This window comes from Portunus trituberculatus, chromosome 35, assembly GCF_017591435.1.
Source record: "Portunus trituberculatus isolate SZX2019 chromosome 35, ASM1759143v1, whole genome shotgun sequence".
NCBI lineage: Eukaryota > Metazoa > Arthropoda > Malacostraca > Decapoda > Portunidae > Portunus > Portunus trituberculatus.
The window spans coordinates 15,145,926-15,163,213 of record NC_059289.1 but is presented as its reverse complement, the minus strand read 5'-3'; the positions used below and the strand labels follow the sequence as shown (position 1 = coordinate 15,163,213).

Here is a 17,288-nt window from a genome sequence, read left to right as displayed (position 1 = left end):
ACGAGATTGAAAAAAAAAAAAAAAAAAAAAGACGTGTGTTTGTATATTTTTCTCCTTCGATAACCCATCTGGATTTCCTTCTTCTTTTTATCCCCTTTTCAATATTTTTTCTTTAATATGTCTGTTAATTATTCCTCTCGTTTACAAGGAGCTTTGAACAATTGGGGATTTTTGTGCTCATTTTTTTTCCCCCAAGACATTCCGAAGACTGCGCAATTAACCCGCCGGGGAAATCTTACTCTGTTAAATATTAGACACATTTTTCCACTCCATTAGCTTACAGGTATTTTTCCATTTTTTCCCTCTTCTTCCTTCTTTTTAGTTATCATTCTTACTAGGCAGCACCGAAGGAAGTCATAAGTAAAATGTCCATAAATTACCTTAAGCATGACACGAGGCATTCATAGACTCCTCACAGCTGCCTGCAGGAATAAAAAGAAGAAGAAAGAAAATAAAGAAAAGAAATTAAACGATCATTCGCGACGCAGGAATGTCAGGAAGAAAGATGTAACATTAATGGACAGCAATAAACGACGAGCCATTATGGAGCACAAGAACCACAACAGAACCAGACTAGAACCAAAAGAAAGATAAAAATCGCTCCAGAACATGACCAAAATCACCACCTCTTTAGAACCACTCCAGAACCTACTGCTCCTTAATCATTCAACATTCATACCAGGAATAAACTAGAACCTGAATAAAACTGCTTTAATGCCAGACTGAAACGGCATCAGAACAGCATCAGAACCCCATCAGAACACTATTAGAACCATAACCTTTCATGACAACACCGCTACGTCAATGGGAAGAAAAAGACCTCAGATGATTTAAAAAAAAAAAAACTGCTTCCTTGTTACAACTGTGGTGGAAAAAAAATAGTAACAACCATTCCAACTCTTTTCTGTCAAGTTCAATTTATTCTAGGAAAAAAAGAGAACCACAACGGATTCTTTTTCCTCCTTGGCAATTAAATGAATACAGTGATACGATACAGCAAAGAAATGTTATCTCAATGCACGTACAATACTTGAATAACTTATATACTAGTGTCTGTGTTTTCTTATTAGTCTCTCGTGGGCTGAATCGAAAATTAAATAATACAGTTAGGAATTTTCACTACACATTTTTTTTTCCAGCTCACACAAGTACTAATTATACAAGTGTCGCAATGTGAACTTCCAAGGGATCACAAAGAGGAAAAAATAAAGGAAGTTTCTTATCCAATTCGTTAGAGAGAATATATGTGTTTTGGAGGAGAAGAAAATTATATAGTGATGAAGAGAGCAATGGATATGCAAATACTTTACATTTGTGGACAAACTCATAAACACACACACACACACACACACACACACACACACACACACACACACACACACACACACACACACACACACACACACACACACACACACACACACACACACACACACACACACACACACACACACACATAGATCGAGGAAAGCAACAGACTATGGAGACACAGTATGCGATGGCTGGGAACAAAGTGAGGACATCTATTCTGTATACCTTCGACATCCTGATGCGAAGTAAGCAAGTCGCGTGAGGGTGGGGCGGAGCGGCACCCTGCTGGGGAAGAGGGGGCGGCCAGCCATCGTAGCCATCGTAGCCAGGCAGCATGCACACAGCCCTCGCGTGCCCCTCGCCTCGCCCAGTGCCCTGTCTCTCTCTCCTTACCCACGTACCCCAGTGATAAACCGAAACCAATAAACCCGGTAATACAAGACCGAACCGGCGATAAACCCGACCAATAATTAGCCTTACTAATAAAACTCCGATAAAAACCCAATAAAGTCAGTGATACACGATTCCCCTTCGCTTAAAGACAGACCCATGGACCCCACCCACTCGCCCCCTACCTTGTCCCACGGCTCGAACCCCCCTCGCCTCAGCCACGCGTCTTTGAGTCATCTCCTTGCCTCCTCCTCACCTGCCCGGCACACCTCTCCTCTGTTCGGCAGGTATCGGGCTGGACATGATAACGCCAGTCCCAAACACCACACGTCCCTCTCCAGTAACGACCGGAGCCCCATCCCGCGACAGCCCAACACCGGCCACGCCTGTTCCTGATAAACACTTGCGTATAAACACAAGTCTGGCATACAGCAGCAACGGCAGACACGCACCCTTATACCCTTGCCTCCCAGCCCCGCCCGGCCCCGCCCCGCCCAGCCCCTTGTGTCACTAATATACTGCACAAGGTTTGGATTGTTGGGTGAATGTTCTTCCGATGTTCAACAGTAATGGTTCTGAGGAATTTGTGCTAAAAACAGTACCGCTGCCTGTACTAATACTTGTACTTGTATCAGTGCCGTTGCTAGTGCTACTATCAATGCCAATACTAATCAGCAAAACTTTCTCCAAGCTGTGCCGAGGAATACTGAAATTCTTCCTAACGATTATCAACACAAAACCAAAATATCATGAATAGCTGCCGAGGAAAAAAAAAACAAATAAACTTTCCTTTCTTGAAAACATTTTGGACCAAACAAAGAAGAGAGCGAGAAAGAAAGGAGACAGAAAAAAAAAGAGCTGTCGACGCTTTACCTTACTGAACTTCTCTCTTTCCCTCTCTCTCCTTCGAACCTTAATATCCGGGAGGTCTTAAGAAGGTCACATCGAACAGGCATAAAGGCATAAACGTCCAACATGGGGAGGTTCAACACCCTTCTTCCCCCGCGCCGACAGACACCCAACAGGAGACGAGAGACGGGCGGGAATACTTCAGGGCGATTGGAGATCCTAGCGTCAGCCTCAGTGCTATTCTCACCTTATTGATAATGACAGCAGGCACAAGCTAAGGTCCCGCCAGACTCCAAGCCTTCTTGCGCCGCCAACACGACCAGCAGCACCGCAACACTCGCAAAACAGCCTCACACATCTTTCGGCCAGGTGCGAAGATGCAAATGACTTGAGCTCTCCACCTCTTCCTCCTCCACCTCCTCCACCTCTTCTCCGATCCTCCAGCTCACCCTGCAGGAAGAGAAAGATCGAAGAGGGTGGAGCGTGGAGACAAAAGTGAGACAGCGAGCGAAGGATTACGAACCAATGAACAGGGCGCGACCGAGACAAAAAAGAATTATGAGTCTCTTAAATCTTTAGGGAGAGAAAATAAGAAATAAAGAATACTTAAGTACCTCATGTAGCCGTACTCTAAAAATCCGTGGTGCCAAATATTCAAAACAAGGGACATGGAAATGGATGCTCGAGACTGATAACATTTCAAAATAAACCTGATTACCACTACTTAGGAAAACATAAATTCCACTTGGCCTTATCATACGCTATACCTCTTTATTTTACATACATTCCCCTTCCTTCTCTCTCCCTTCTGTCTCCCTTCTCTCTTTCTCCTCCTCTCACTCAGACGCCGCCCTTTCCTTCCTGTAAATCAGATGCTAGGCAGAGATACCTCGTCACCAACATTGGTCGGCTTGTCCCCCTCCTCCGCCTTTCCCTCCCACCCTTTCCCGGGGACCAAGAGAGACAAGGGAAAGAGATGCGGGAGGGGAGCACTGAGAGGCGTCTGTGTGAGGTGACGGTGTGGTGAAGGCTGAGGTGCAAGTGTGTGTTGTGCTGGTAATGTGGAATGTTGTGCAAGGCTGGTGCAGTTGGAGAAGGGAGAGAGAAGTGAGTGCAGGTGTGATGCGTTGAGATGCTCCGTTGTGTTGACTGCTGACATGATGTTGTATAAAAGATTCAAATGTCACTGATAAGACAATCTACGTAATGGGAATTGAAGGTTTTGCAATGTGAAATGTGTGCTATGATCAGCATCACAAGGCCGGAATGCATATAATGATTCCAGAGCTATGCAAGTACCAAGTCTCCTTCGATACAGTCTTTGCCGTCGTGTGTTTATCGTCCCCCGCCGCGGCGCCACAACTGTCCTGCAGGGCGATGCACCGGCAGCTGATATGGCTGAGCGTCACCTGCCGCCCTGGCCGAGATTCGAACCCACGTCAGGTTGAGGTAGTAGACAGGTGGCCACCAACGTTAACTAACTGCCCCACTATCGCAGAACAATGGGATGGCAATAAATACACCTTAATACTGATAAGTACGCAAACACTACATACTTCCAACACGAAAACAATTTCAACAATGAGAACCAAAGAAAATAAGCAACATAAACCTCGAAAAATTACTAGAGTATATATTTTCTCCATTTCTCTTAGTACTAAACACCATCATCTCAGTTTCAACATCTAGAAAAACAACAATAAGGAATAAAAAAACACACACAATAATTCAAACTATTCGAGACTGAGACGCTAGAGAGAGAGAGAGAGAGAGAGAGAGAGAGAGAGAGAGAGAGAGAGAGAGAGAGAGAGAGAGAGAGAGAGAGAGAGAGAGAGAGAGAGAGAGAGAGAGAGAGAGAGAGAGAGAGAGAGAGAGAGAGAGAGAGAGAGAGAGAGAGAGAGAGAGAGAGAGAGAGAGAGAGAGAGAGAGAGAGAGAGAGAGAGAGAGAGAGAGAGAGAGAGAGAGAGAGAGAGAGAGAGAGAGAGAGAGAGAGAGAGAGAGAGAGAGAGAGAGAGAGAGAGAGAGAGAGAGAGAGAGAGAGAGAGAGAGAGAGAGAGAGAGAGAGAGAGAGAGAGAGAGAGAGAGAGAGAGAGAGAGAGAGAGAGAGAGAGAGAGAGAGAGAGAGAGAGAGAGAGAGAGAGAGAGAGAGAGAGAGAGAGAGAGAGAGAGAGAGAGAGAGAGAGAGAGAGAGAGAGAGAGAGAGAGAGAGAGAGAGAGAGAGAGAGAGAGAGAGAGAGAGAGAGAGAGAGAGAGAGAGAGAGAGAGAGAGAGAGAGAGAGAGAGAGAGAGAGAGAGAGAGAGAGAGAGAGAGAGAGAGAGAGAGAGAGAGAGAGAGAGAGAGAGAGAGAGAGAGAGAGAGAGAGAGAGAGAGAGAGAGAGAGAGAGAGAGAGAGAGAGAGAGAGAGAGAGAGAGAGAGAGAGAGAGAGAGAGAGAGAGAGAGAGAGAGAGAGAGAGAGAGAGAGAGAGAGAGAGAGAGAGAGAGAGAGAGAGAGAGAGAGAGAGAGAGAGAGAGAGAGAGAGAGAGAGAGAGAGAGAGAGAGAGAGAGAGAGAGAGAGAGAGAGAGAGAGAGAGAGAGAGAGAGAGAGAGAGAGAGAGAGAGAAGGGAAGTTTATGGCGAGGCGGGCACGAGGAGGAGCCGTAAAGTGTGGGAGGCGGCAGGTAAACTCCTCCAGGTGAAAAAAAAAAGAATATATAAAGCGTATCGGGAGTCATCGCTTCTCATGCCCACCTTGGCCTGGCTTTCTCCATTCCTGGCCTTAAACTGGTTTGCCAACGAGCCTCTGCGTCTGTAACATGTTAATCTGCTAAGGAACTCGCCTCTGACACCTACTTAAAGAAGATTTTTACCCAAACTATACAGGTAGTGAAAATTCCCTCAAAGCATTAAAGACGGAACGATAGAAAAAAAGGTTATAGAAGACCAACTTTCTGTGTGACTTTCTTGGATCCTCCTCTCTCAAAGTCTCGGTATTCATTTGTTTATGATGGCAAGGCGGCAGGGAATAGGTCTGCAGGGATTTACTTCACCGCGTGCTGTCATTTTTTTTTCCTCAACGGCGCCCCGCCATGACAGAGGCAGGTCAGATGGTGGATAGCGAGGGTTGGGTCAGGTCAGGTAAGCTCAGGTCATTAGGATCCGGTTCGAAGTTCACCTTGGCGCATGTGAGCTGAATACATGTACGTACTTACCAGAAGGATTTATGCTTGTATTAGTTATTCTTAACGAGCGCAGGAGGTTAAAGTGAAGTTTTAAATATGGGTTCCGTTTTATGCAGGGAAAAAAAAATTCAGTGATCACAAACTATACATATTAATACTATACACATATCAACTTTATACATATCAATCCCGTTAGTTGCTACGAGAAAATGAAGGAAAAATAAAGTACTATGTACTATTTCCTCTCTAAAAAAAATAACGTTACACAGAGAGAGAGAGAGAGAGAGAGAGAGAGAGAGAGAGAGAGAGAGAGAGAGAGAGAGAGAGAGAGAGAGACCACAGAGAGACCACAGAGAGAGAGAGAGAGAGAGAGAGAGACCAGAAAGACAGAGAGAAGGAGAGAGATCAGAAAAAGAAAAGGAGACCACAGCGAAGGAGAGCTCAGAAACAGAAAAAAAAGAATCCAGAAAGAGAAAGAATGAGATAAAAAAAAAACAAGCAACATCTTTCATCATCTCACGCCCATTCCCGCCTCCCATCCTCCTCTTCCATCTGTCCTCTTCAAACATCATTGTATCCTACTCTCTGTTCCTCGTTCTTAATCCGTCTTCTTCTTATCAGCGTGTCCAAACATCCGGCCCCCCTGTTAGTCATTAGCGAAGAGAAGGAAGAACGGCGTCTCTGTACAGCTAGAAGGGAGGGGGGCACGCTGAGAGATCGAGCTGAAGGGGGAGGGGGGGTTAGAGGATGCGAAGAGGAAACAAGGAGGGAGCGGGAAGAGGGCCAGGGGGTGTCAGATGGTGAAGAGTAAGGGTGTTTGAAGGGAAGGGGAGACGTTAAAGGCGTTGAAAGATGACGGTAGGTGTGGCGAGTTGAGGGAAATTAATAAGAGTGATTTGAAGTCAAGTGCGTGAGAAAATGAGGTGAGTAATAGGATACTGAGAGAGAGAGAGAGAGAGAGAGAGAGAGAGAGAGATTGTTTTCTTTGTAGCATCATAAGAGTGCTATGCTACTTACTGGTTATTTGTGGCACACCTTTACGGCTTCTCTCTCTCTCTCTCTCTCTCTCTCTCTCTCTCTCTCTCTCTCTCTCTCTCTACTATTGCTATTATTAGGACTACCATCATTCTTTGCAATTTTTTCTTTGCAATTTTTTTTCCCATTCATCTGTTCCTTTTCCACTCACCACTTCCTGCTTCTCTATTCCATTTGCATTTCTTATCTAGTTACTTTTCTTCCTTTATTGTTCATTGCATTCAAACATTAAACAAACAGAAAGATAAAATAACATTGCAATATAAATGGAGCTGAAAAACTAGATAAATAAATGTAAGAAGTGCTCACAAAAATTATATTCCTCCACTATTTGGCCCGTATGGGGATCGAACCCACGACATCCGCGTTATTAGCACGGCGCTCTAACCAACTGAGCTAACAGGCCGTGGCGTTGCCTTCAAAGAGACATTAGTTGGAGTGTAGCCTTCCCTTTCGTTCCCTTCTTTGCCTCGCCGCGCACTCAAGGCTGCTATTAAGTGTCTTTCTAACGCAATAAGCCACGTGACTCATGCACTCAAATTAAACTTCCTTTTCGCCTCCCCACTCTCACTTCCTCTCCCGCTCTCCTCTCTAGACAGTCAAAAGTTCCCCTCACACTTTCTTTCAATTTCACTCATTTTCCATTTCTGTCTTTTTCTTCTAACTTAACCTAGCTCTCCTTTAACCATATTTCAGTCTCTTCTTCAGCCTCCCTTCTTCCTCTTTCAATCTTCTTCCTTTCTCAAGCTCCTCCTTTCTCTGATTCTCCCTCCTCCCTCAATCTCAAACTTTTCTTCTTCCTCTCAGCTTCACTCCTTCTAATCACCAACTACTGTGACTGAAATAGAAAGAAAGAGGATAAAAAAAATCAAATCAGGAAAAAAAAATAACGAAAATGGTAAACAAAGCAAGGAAAAGGGTACGATGAAGAAGAAAATCATTGACGTAATTGACCAAAAAATATATATATATGAATAAAACCAAATAAATTCAAACATGATAAACCAAAGCCACAAAGAGTAGCTAAATTCCCACACGACTGAAAAAAAAACAGCAATTTCACAAAGGAAAGTAAATAAAGAAAAGGAAGGAAACACGAGATTTTACAGACAAGAATCACTCTAACAACGTACGAAAGGAAGACGAAAGGAAAACACGAAGAAAAGCGTGTAATCAGGATGAGACAAGTACATTAATAAGAGAGGAGGAGGAGGAGGAGGGAGGGAGGAGAAGGAGGAAGGAGAGGAGGAAGGAGAGGAGGAGGAAGAGGAGGACCAAGGACAAACAGACAACCCCCCCCCCTCCTTCACGCAGCTTTGTTAAGAAGTCTCCCCTTCATTAGAATACAAGTTTAAAGTTAGTTAGGATTTGTCGTAAAGTTTATGTATAAAGCCATGTGTCTTGTCACCTGATAGTCAAGGTAAGTTAATAGGCATGTCCTCTATGTTTACCTCGAGACTTGCCTGTGAAGAGAGAAAGAAAATAGAGGAGAATTTGTACGAAGAGGATAAACAGGGTGAGAATAAATGATTAGGAGGAAGGCGACAGGGAGAACCAGGGAAAGGATAAAGAGACTGATGATGAGGAAAAAGAAAAAGTACGGGAAATGAAAGTATGAAGGATAAGAATGACGGAGAAGACATGAACAAAATAAGGAAAGAAATATGAAGAATAGACAACAATAAAGATGAAAAGAAAAAATAAAGAATAAAGTAGAAGAAAGGAAAATGAGCTATAGACAGAAGCAGGATGAGGAACACTAGGGAAAGGAGAGAAAGAGAGAGAGAGAGACAGTGATAGTGTGAGAATGGGTGGAGCAGGTGGAGTGAGGTGTGGGAAAGAAGGGTTGGTGTGACTGCTGGCTGTGGATAATATTAACCTTCTAAGCAGACTGGCGTGTAGGAGGGGTGGAGGTTCTGTTAGGTAGACACTGCTTAGGTGTGAATCCTTGGACTGTAGGAATATTAAAAGGTGCTGTGGTGTATGGGATTGGATGGAGTAGGGATGTTTGTTAGGAAAAGGAAGCAGATGAATTGTTAAAGCTCATATTTTACCATCTGTGTATAGCTATCAAGGTGGGAACAGGTCTGTGTGTGTGTGTGTGTGTGTGTGTGTGTGTGTGTGTGTGTGTGTGTGTGTGTGTGTGTGTGTGTGTGTGTGTGTGTGTGTGTGTGTGTGTGTGAGTAAGAATTAATATCCGTATGTTGTTATTGTGCTTGTGTGTATCCAGTTTCTATTGTCTCTTAAGGTGATGAGCCAAACTCCTCCTTTACACACCTGTACACGTGAGTCATCAGATCCTTTACTGCTTCGACACCAACGATGAAAATCTCGATAACTTTTTTCTAGGGCACATAATGACTGTTTACTCCTTCACTTCTCTAATGATCAATGTTGTATTCCTTGGCTATGTTGTATACTGTGGATATGATTTCGAGTGAGTCTGGCGATTATGTAACTGTACGGCGTCGAGTGAATTAACCCTTTCAGTACTAGAACTCTTTTTTACCTTGAGTTTGGGATGTGATTAGACAATTTTATTTACACTAGGAAGGGTCTATGGAGGTCATAAGATTAACAACCAGAGACTGCACTACTTTAATCACCACACAAGTTTCTCAAGCTGTATAAAATCACCAAATTGTAAGCAGAATAAATATGAAAACGAGTCTTGGTACTGAAGAGGTTAATGTAAGGGATTGAAAATTGACATCTTACTGGTAAATATTATACGAAAACTTACCTGCCGTCTGATGTGGGAATAACGGAAGCTAGTTATTACCTCATTCTGTGGCGTCTATTGAGGATCTGTGGTGGCAATCCGCTGCTATTCTACTTGTGTTGGTGGGTTTACAGAAGCATACTGACTTACGTATATTAACAATTTTTTTTTATGTGAGAGAAAACCAGCCAAGGGCAACAAAATATTAAAGAAAAAGCCCACTTGAAATGCTAATTCTCTTAAAGAGTGATATAGAATTAACCATAAGTCAGGGATAAATATCTTGAAAATACGAGTAATGATGAAATAAAAGGAGGGACAAGTATAGCAGCCGAGAGCAGCCATACACCGAATCCTCCACTCCACTAACTGACTGAAAAAGCGCAGGGGAGACGCCAACAAAGCTTCCCTAATGTCGATGTGGTGTACTTCATGATTTACGTGAAGTTTCTTTGGGAGTGCTATGGGACTTAATTGTAGAAGCGTAATACTGTAGATAATGAGAACTTTCCAGCAAATTCACGCAACGGAATGGTTATCAGAAAGTGCTAATATTGTCATCATTCCATGGCCATAAGTTAATTTTTTTTCGTGAAAGTCCTTCCACCCACTTTGGGGATGATTGTAAAGAGTTTGGCAGTCTGTCTATTAATCCATCAAGGTGTTTATGCTTATGGAAAAATTTTGACTCTCTCTCTCTCTCTCTCTCTCTCTCTCTCTCTCTCTCTCTCTCACACACACACACACACACACACACACACACACACACACACACACACACACACACACACACACACACACACACACACACACACACACACACACACACTAACATACCTTTTTATCTCCTCACTTGTTAGTTTTTCGGAGTATAATTTACGAGGCTGTTTATTATTTTAGGGACAAAACGCAACACTGGCACGAAGCTAAATTTGGCACGGCGAAGCATTAAGCGGTTGGCTATCTGCACGGCTACACCAGTCATTACCAGACCTGTCCGTTCATCAGCGTCCGATTAATTACCTGCCCGATGCCTTATGTGTGCGATAGCAATTAAGGCTCCAGGTGATAGATTCAGGGCCAGGGACACGTAGACGCCCACCTCACTCACCTGGCCACAAACACACCTTCGCCTTACCTGTATAAACACCTGGGGATTTCATGATTTTCTCGGCTATACAGTTTATTCAATGATGTTCAGGGTATTTGCAGTCTTAGTCGTAAATTGGTGTTAAGTTTAAATGGTGAGATAATTATTGTGGGTATTTTTGTTTTTTTCTTTAGGTTTTTCGTTTAGTGGGAATGATCATGTGGTCTGCAGGTTAATTAGGGCAGGACCATATAGGCAGAGATGAGATTAAATGTTTCTTATGTAACGACGTGTGTGTGTGTGTGTGTGTGTGTGTGTGTGCAACGCCTCCCTCCCCTATCATGTTACCCGTGATCGATGCCCCATACACCACCAAGGGTATACTAATGGTGTACTTCAGGACCGACCATTATTAACCCAACCCTCACCCTTAACCCGCCTCGCCGTATACTGTCAACTGCGATATTTGGAGTTAAGAAAAATACCCTTCACGTCACCTCACACTGGTCCTCCTTAGTACACCCTCTCTACACCTGCAATGAATCCTGTATACTCATATTACACTTAAATATCAGTGAGGCTGCCTGGTTCACATTCTTCATTAAAACAACAGAGTTACACTAACCAGGTTCTCTTCATTACACCCACACCTTATCGCTATGACACTCCCTCACCCAGTTCTCCTCCATCCATCCTGTGAACACTGTCAGATTTGTTAAGCTCAACACTCTTATATTACCTCTCAAATTTAACTTCTCCATCTCCCGCTTCTTCACCCTTACGTCAATATTACTATACATTCATTCATATAGGAAACCCCCTCATAGATTTATTCTCCTACACACAAATACTAACACTTTTCACGCTAAACCTCTCCCAACTTCAATTTCACCGCACCCTTACTTCTCCCACAATCGTTCTGTCAACTCCCTGCTAGATTTACACTTACACGCTAATACAAGTACAAACAACACTTCTAACATTCTCCACACTGAACCTCTGCCCACCTCATCCCTCACCACCCTTGCATCACCCTTACATCCACGCGGCCACATGGTGCAAGCCTCGCACCCACACTATCACCAGTACAACCATCGACACCCATCACCCTTCCATGGCCGATACCCATCCAAGCACCCTTGTCCTCATGATCCCAACACACCCTTGACACATTCCACTCGTCCACCCCCGTCCACCCCCGTCCACCCATCACTAACCCTCATAAGCACCCATTACTACCCGTCATCCATAGGCACCCTTCACCCCACACCTGGCACTTCAAGACACAGGGCCAGACCGGAGAGGGTTAGCGAGGGAGAGGGAGTGAGGGAGAGAGACACTACCACCACCATCACCACCACCACCACCAGGAAGACGAAGGCACTCACGCTGGCACAATCTAGAGTCAACACGAGAAAGTGATGAATTGCTCGGCCGCTGATAAGGTTGGAAGGAAGAGGTGAGTCCCCCCCTCTGTGTCCTGGGTCAGAGCGTTAATTAGACCAGACGCCCGGGAGATAACGAGGCTGGTTAGGTCGTTGGGTCATTAAGGAACACTCAGTACATCTGGCGACTTGGAGGCTGCTTAATTGAATATTGCTAAAAGGGGATGTGGGTTATTTTAGGCTGATAGGATGCCAGGGGAGGTCAGTGTAGGGTGGGGTGTGTTTGGGAGTGGTAGGGGGTTGTTGGGGTGGAGCGGAAGGGGGATGAAGTGGAGGGTACTTAATTAATTTTTAGTGTATGAAGCTTAATGATTAATCTCCCTCGGCTTATTGGTGCTTAAGTGGCCCTTGAAGGTGGTGATGAGTGATACCACACCCACGCACCCCCCTCCCTCCCCCTCTCTCTCTCTCTCTCTCTCTCTCTCTCTGCTTCTTTTTTCGTTTTTTTATCTTTCATTTTGTTCCTTGTCTCTCTCTCTCTCTCTCTCTCTCTCTCTCTCTCTCTCTCTCTCTCTCTCTCTCTCTCTGATACATAAGACTTATATAAAGACTTTTCCTTTTAATCCTCTTAAGTATTAATCCTCCTATTTGAAAGTTGTCTCTTATCGTTAATACTTTATGCGTTAATCATTTACTGAATATTTTCCTTTCCTTAGCAATCATTTCTTCGGATTTCACACTTCTCTCAACGTTTATTCATTCTTTGTTTATTCGGTATTCGTTGCAGTCTTCAAATCTCCTCTCCTCTCCCTCTCCTCTCTCTCTCTCTCTCTCTCTCTCTCTGCTCCGGTCACTCAATGCCAGTACTTCCCTAATCCCACTCAACCAACCGAGCCTTCCTTATCGGCGACTAAAGCACGCGAATAGAAATATGGGACGCTGTCAGATACACGTTGTTTTATGCTCTTCATAAAGCACGCGTTAAGGACAAACTCGAGGCTTATCTTGGCCATCGCGAGGCTGCTGTCCCGGGCCGTCACTCTCCTCCTTCACTCATCCTCAGACGCTTAATTGCATGCAGTGTCCTTGAGTCTGCCAGTCACTCTCGTCCTCGTGGTGTCGATTGATGGGTAGTTTTGTCTCGTGTCTCCTTGTCTTGTGTGTGAGTATGAGTGAGTGTGGGGGAGTGTGGGGAGTGTGGGGGAGTGTGGGGAAGTTTGGGGAAGAAGTGCTATTTTGTAGATTGTGCTGTTTTGTTTTTTTGGGCTGCTGTTTTGTGGTTTGATGATTGTAGTGGTAGTGGTGGTGGTGGTGGTGGTGGTGGTGGTGGTGGTGGTGGTGGTGGTGGTAGTGGATGTGTTGTTGTTGATTTGGTTACATAATTTTCCTGTCAATGTTATTTTTCTTCGCAAGTTTTATCGCACGACCAACTGCTGCCACCATTACTACTACTTGCACCTTTGTTAGTGTGCACTTAACTACTTACTCTGCTCTCGTCCGCAGCTGCTATGCTTCCTCTTTCCATTGCCGCAGCACCTGGAACAAAAGTAGTGATAATAATAATATTGATGATTATTATTATTATTATTATTATTATTATTATTATTATTATTATTATTATTATCATAGTATCAATAACAAAAATGATAACAATAATAATAATAATAATAATAATAATAATAATAATAATAATAATAATAATAATAGTAATAATAATAATGATAATAGTAATAATAACAGAATAATAATGATAATAATAGAAATGATAATGATGGTAAGTAGTAATAATATTGATAATAATAATAGAAATCATAATGATAATAACAATAGTAGTAGTAGTAGTAGTAGTAGTAGTAGTAGTAGTAGTAGTAGCAGCAATAAAAATAATGATAATAAAAATAAAAATAATAATAATGATAATACTGAGAAGAAGAAGAAGAAGAAGAAGAAGAAGAAGAAGAAGAAGAAGAAGAAGAAGAAGAAGAAGAAGAAGAAGAAGAAGAAGAAGAAGAAGAAGAAGAAGAAGAAGAAGAAGAAGAAGAAGAAGAAGAAGAAGAAGAAAGAAGAAGGAGAAAAAGAAGAAGATGAAGAAGAAGGAAAGAAAATAAGAAAACAAAGCAAAGGAATTTCCGCTTATGATAATATTAGAATGATGTGGCATTCCTGACACTGGAACACTCATTATTCTTTCCCTCAAACTTGAAAACAACATCGAATCTACTCCACCACCACCACCACCACCACCACCACCACGACCACAGCTACTATGCGGTAAATAAAGTCTTCAAAAACACTCATAAATATCCGGCGACAATAAATCTTTCCTTACAGCAAAATCAGAGCCAAGATACAAGACAAATACAAGAATAAATCACGATAAAAACAAAAATACACGTCCAATTTACATACAGTATAATATTATAATTTTCCTCCCCGCGTTAAGACCCTGTAATACAATGCAAGTGTTTATTTAAGAGAAAGAGAGTTAAGGGAACGAATGATAAATAAAGACATTAGTTTACCCATATCTCCTCCGTGAATCAATTCCTTTGTACTTCGTCTCTGGGTTTTTTTTTTTCCTTCTAGTTGTCAATGTCCCCATGAATATATAAAGAAATAATACTAAACGTAAATAAAAACGCATTACTTTACCAATATTTCTAGCTTAATTATCTCCTTTGTCATTTATTTTTCCTATTCTTCTAATCCTCAAAGTGTTGCGTCCTTGGCCCCCTCTCTCCCTCCTCCCCTTTAACCCTCCGTCCCGTTGTCTTCACCCCTCCCTCTCCCTCTCCATCTCTCTCTCTCTCTCTCCCCTTCCCTTCCCCCTTGTCGTGTCTCTTCAAGGTTAAGATCCACTAATTAGCGTCTATTATGACTGGATGCAAGCCTGGCCAAGAGGTACTGAAGGGTGGGAGTCCTGCCTTCATTTACAGCAGTGTCGTTCATGTCCACGCACAGGTCTGAGCCTTATGCTAATACAATGCGTAGGTTGCCGGTGGAGGATGCAGAGAGGGAGCATAAAGGAACACAAACGAAGGACAAACAGCCTTGTACGTACTGGTTCCTGGTTGTTTGTGACAAGGTGATAGAGAGAGAGAGAGAGAGAGAGAGAGAGAGAGAGAGAGAGAGAGAGAGAGAGAGAGAGAGAGAGAGAGAGAGAGTGTAGTACGATTAATATAGATAACAGAATATAGAGTAAAGAGGACAAGGAAAATGAATATATGCAAGCATAAATCAGAGAGAGAGAGAGAGAGAGAGAGAGAGAGATTCACTATTGTGGGGCACGTCTCCGTCACACCTGACCTTGACCTGTCACGTGACCCCCGCCATTAGCGCCATCACCCCGGGGCAGGTGGTGAGGATGACCCGGGAAGACGAGCGCCAGGTAATTTTTAACCATTAAGGTCCTTCTTTTTCTACGGTCCCTTTCTTACTCAAACTTGTATGGAGATAATTACGAGTTTTTGTGGGGGCGGCATTAAAAGGGAAATTGAGAGATAATCCCGCTCATCTGGCCGATTCCCACGACCTGAGGTAATTAGCAGGTAATCAGCATGTAATAGGAGAGCAAAATGCGTCTCTAGCCTCGCAAAACATACTTACTCCTACACACTTACTAAATCCTTCATCACACTCAAGTTCTTGTTCTTAAATGGTTTTGACTCTCATTAAGACTGTTTTCAAAGTCCCCGGAAATGAATAAAGCCGAGTTTTCATATCTTGTCATTAATATCCACTGAATTGTGAAAGTACTCTTGAAAATCACTAAATAATGAAAGTACTCTTCTAAATTTCTAACCTTTGAGTGCACTCTTGAAAAAAACACAATATTATGGAAGGCACATTTAAGAACCCACAACATAAGAGCACTCTTGAAAACATATAACTTATGAAATCATTCTTGAAAACTCGCAACTTATGAAACCACTCTTGAAAATCCCCAACATGATACCAATCTTGAAAACCCACAACAAATAAAACCACTCTTGCAAACCCCAAACCTACATATAACTTATGAAATCATTCTTGAAAACACGCAACTCATGAAACTGCTCTTGAAAATCCCCAACATGTAAGCACTCGAAAACTCACAACAACTTATAAAACGTTTCACTCTTTCAAACCACAAACCTACGAAAAGCACTTTAGAGACCCACTACCCAATAACTTCCTCTAGAGTCTATTGAAAGTCGTGGAGATAAGACGCCGAAACGTTTGAGAATATGGGTCTTAAAGTCACCACTGAGTACGTAAGTATGATAAGAGACCTAGAAAATAAAAATAAGACTGAGGATTATAAAGAATATTGGAGAGGTAGGTATAGAAATAAAGACATACCGATACTTTATTTGCACTTAAACTCACCGAAAAGCGCGTACTTGTAACACGTGATCTAAGGAAGGACGGGGAATACTTAAAGAGAGCAAAGAAAAGACGATGAAAAAGAAAGCAGGACAGGAAAAAAAAAAAAGGCTGCTGGAGATGGAAGTGCCAGGAAAGAGTTTGATAATATGTTAGAAAAAAAAATAGAGGGCAAAGAAAAAGCAAGATAAGGAAGGAAGAAGAAAGAAAGAACTGTGAAAAAGAAGAAGCTACTCATGCAAAATTTCATAAGACTATTAGTAGAAAAAAAGCAACAGCGAATGAATACCGAATACAAAAGACAATGTAAAAACAAAAAAAACAACAACGGAGGACGGAGGAAAGAAAGGCCTGTAGCAGAGGAAAAAGACTTGGCTAGACAGTCCCCCAGGTCCCTCCGCCGCACAAGTGTTTCCCGCGGGGCTGCCCATATGGCGTTAGCACGGCTACTGGAATTCAATTTATATTAGCAATTAATTATATTCGCGGTCAGACCTTCTTAGCCTTTGGGAGTAACTTGCAGGGAGGGGAATGGGGGAGTGAAGGAAGGGGGTGAAGGGGAGGACATGGAACAGAAGCAACACACTGGTCATGCCCGGGCCCTGGTGGACGATTATGCTCCTTATGGACGGCTGAAGTGAGGGTGGAAGTGGCGGCAGAGAGAGTCGTAAGCCACACTCCGGTTGGGTTAATTATGAAGTGTCGTGGCATGACTCCCGTTTCGATGAGATTGCTTTGCTTAATTACGCCACACATAATGGATATTGTTCTGATAATTGAAAGGTGGAGACTCGTACCGTGGGGAGAGGGACAGGTGGAGGTGGAGTTTGGGGGGAGTTGTGAGGGAAGTGGAAGAGGTGGACGTGAGAAACAAAGACAGAAATAACCCGGGACAGAAATAGTGTCCCTGAAACCGTACCTGATTCTGAACCCACCAAGCTCCTCCACATAGCCCTCCACCACCACCAACCCCTTTTACT

At 43.1% G+C, this 17,288-nt stretch overlaps 1 protein-coding gene and 1 non-coding gene across 2 annotated transcripts in view; both read right to left on the bottom strand.

The window, feature by feature from the left end:
* LOC123513020 (protein-L-histidine N-pros-methyltransferase-like) overlaps positions 1–17,288 on the bottom strand; it is a 1,006,690-nt gene that overhangs the window by 585,425 nt on the left and 403,977 nt on the right. The window contains exon 2 of the mRNA XM_045269829.1: positions 13,430–13,479. Coding sequence (XP_045125764.1) covers positions 13,430–13,468 — 39 coding nt within the window. The 5' untranslated portion in view covers positions 13,469–13,479. The remainder of the gene's footprint in view (positions 1–13,429; positions 13,480–17,288) is intronic.
* Trnai-aau lies at positions 7,079–7,152 on the bottom strand. Its single transcript has one exon. It is a non-coding gene; the product is annotated as a tRNA-Ile (tRNA).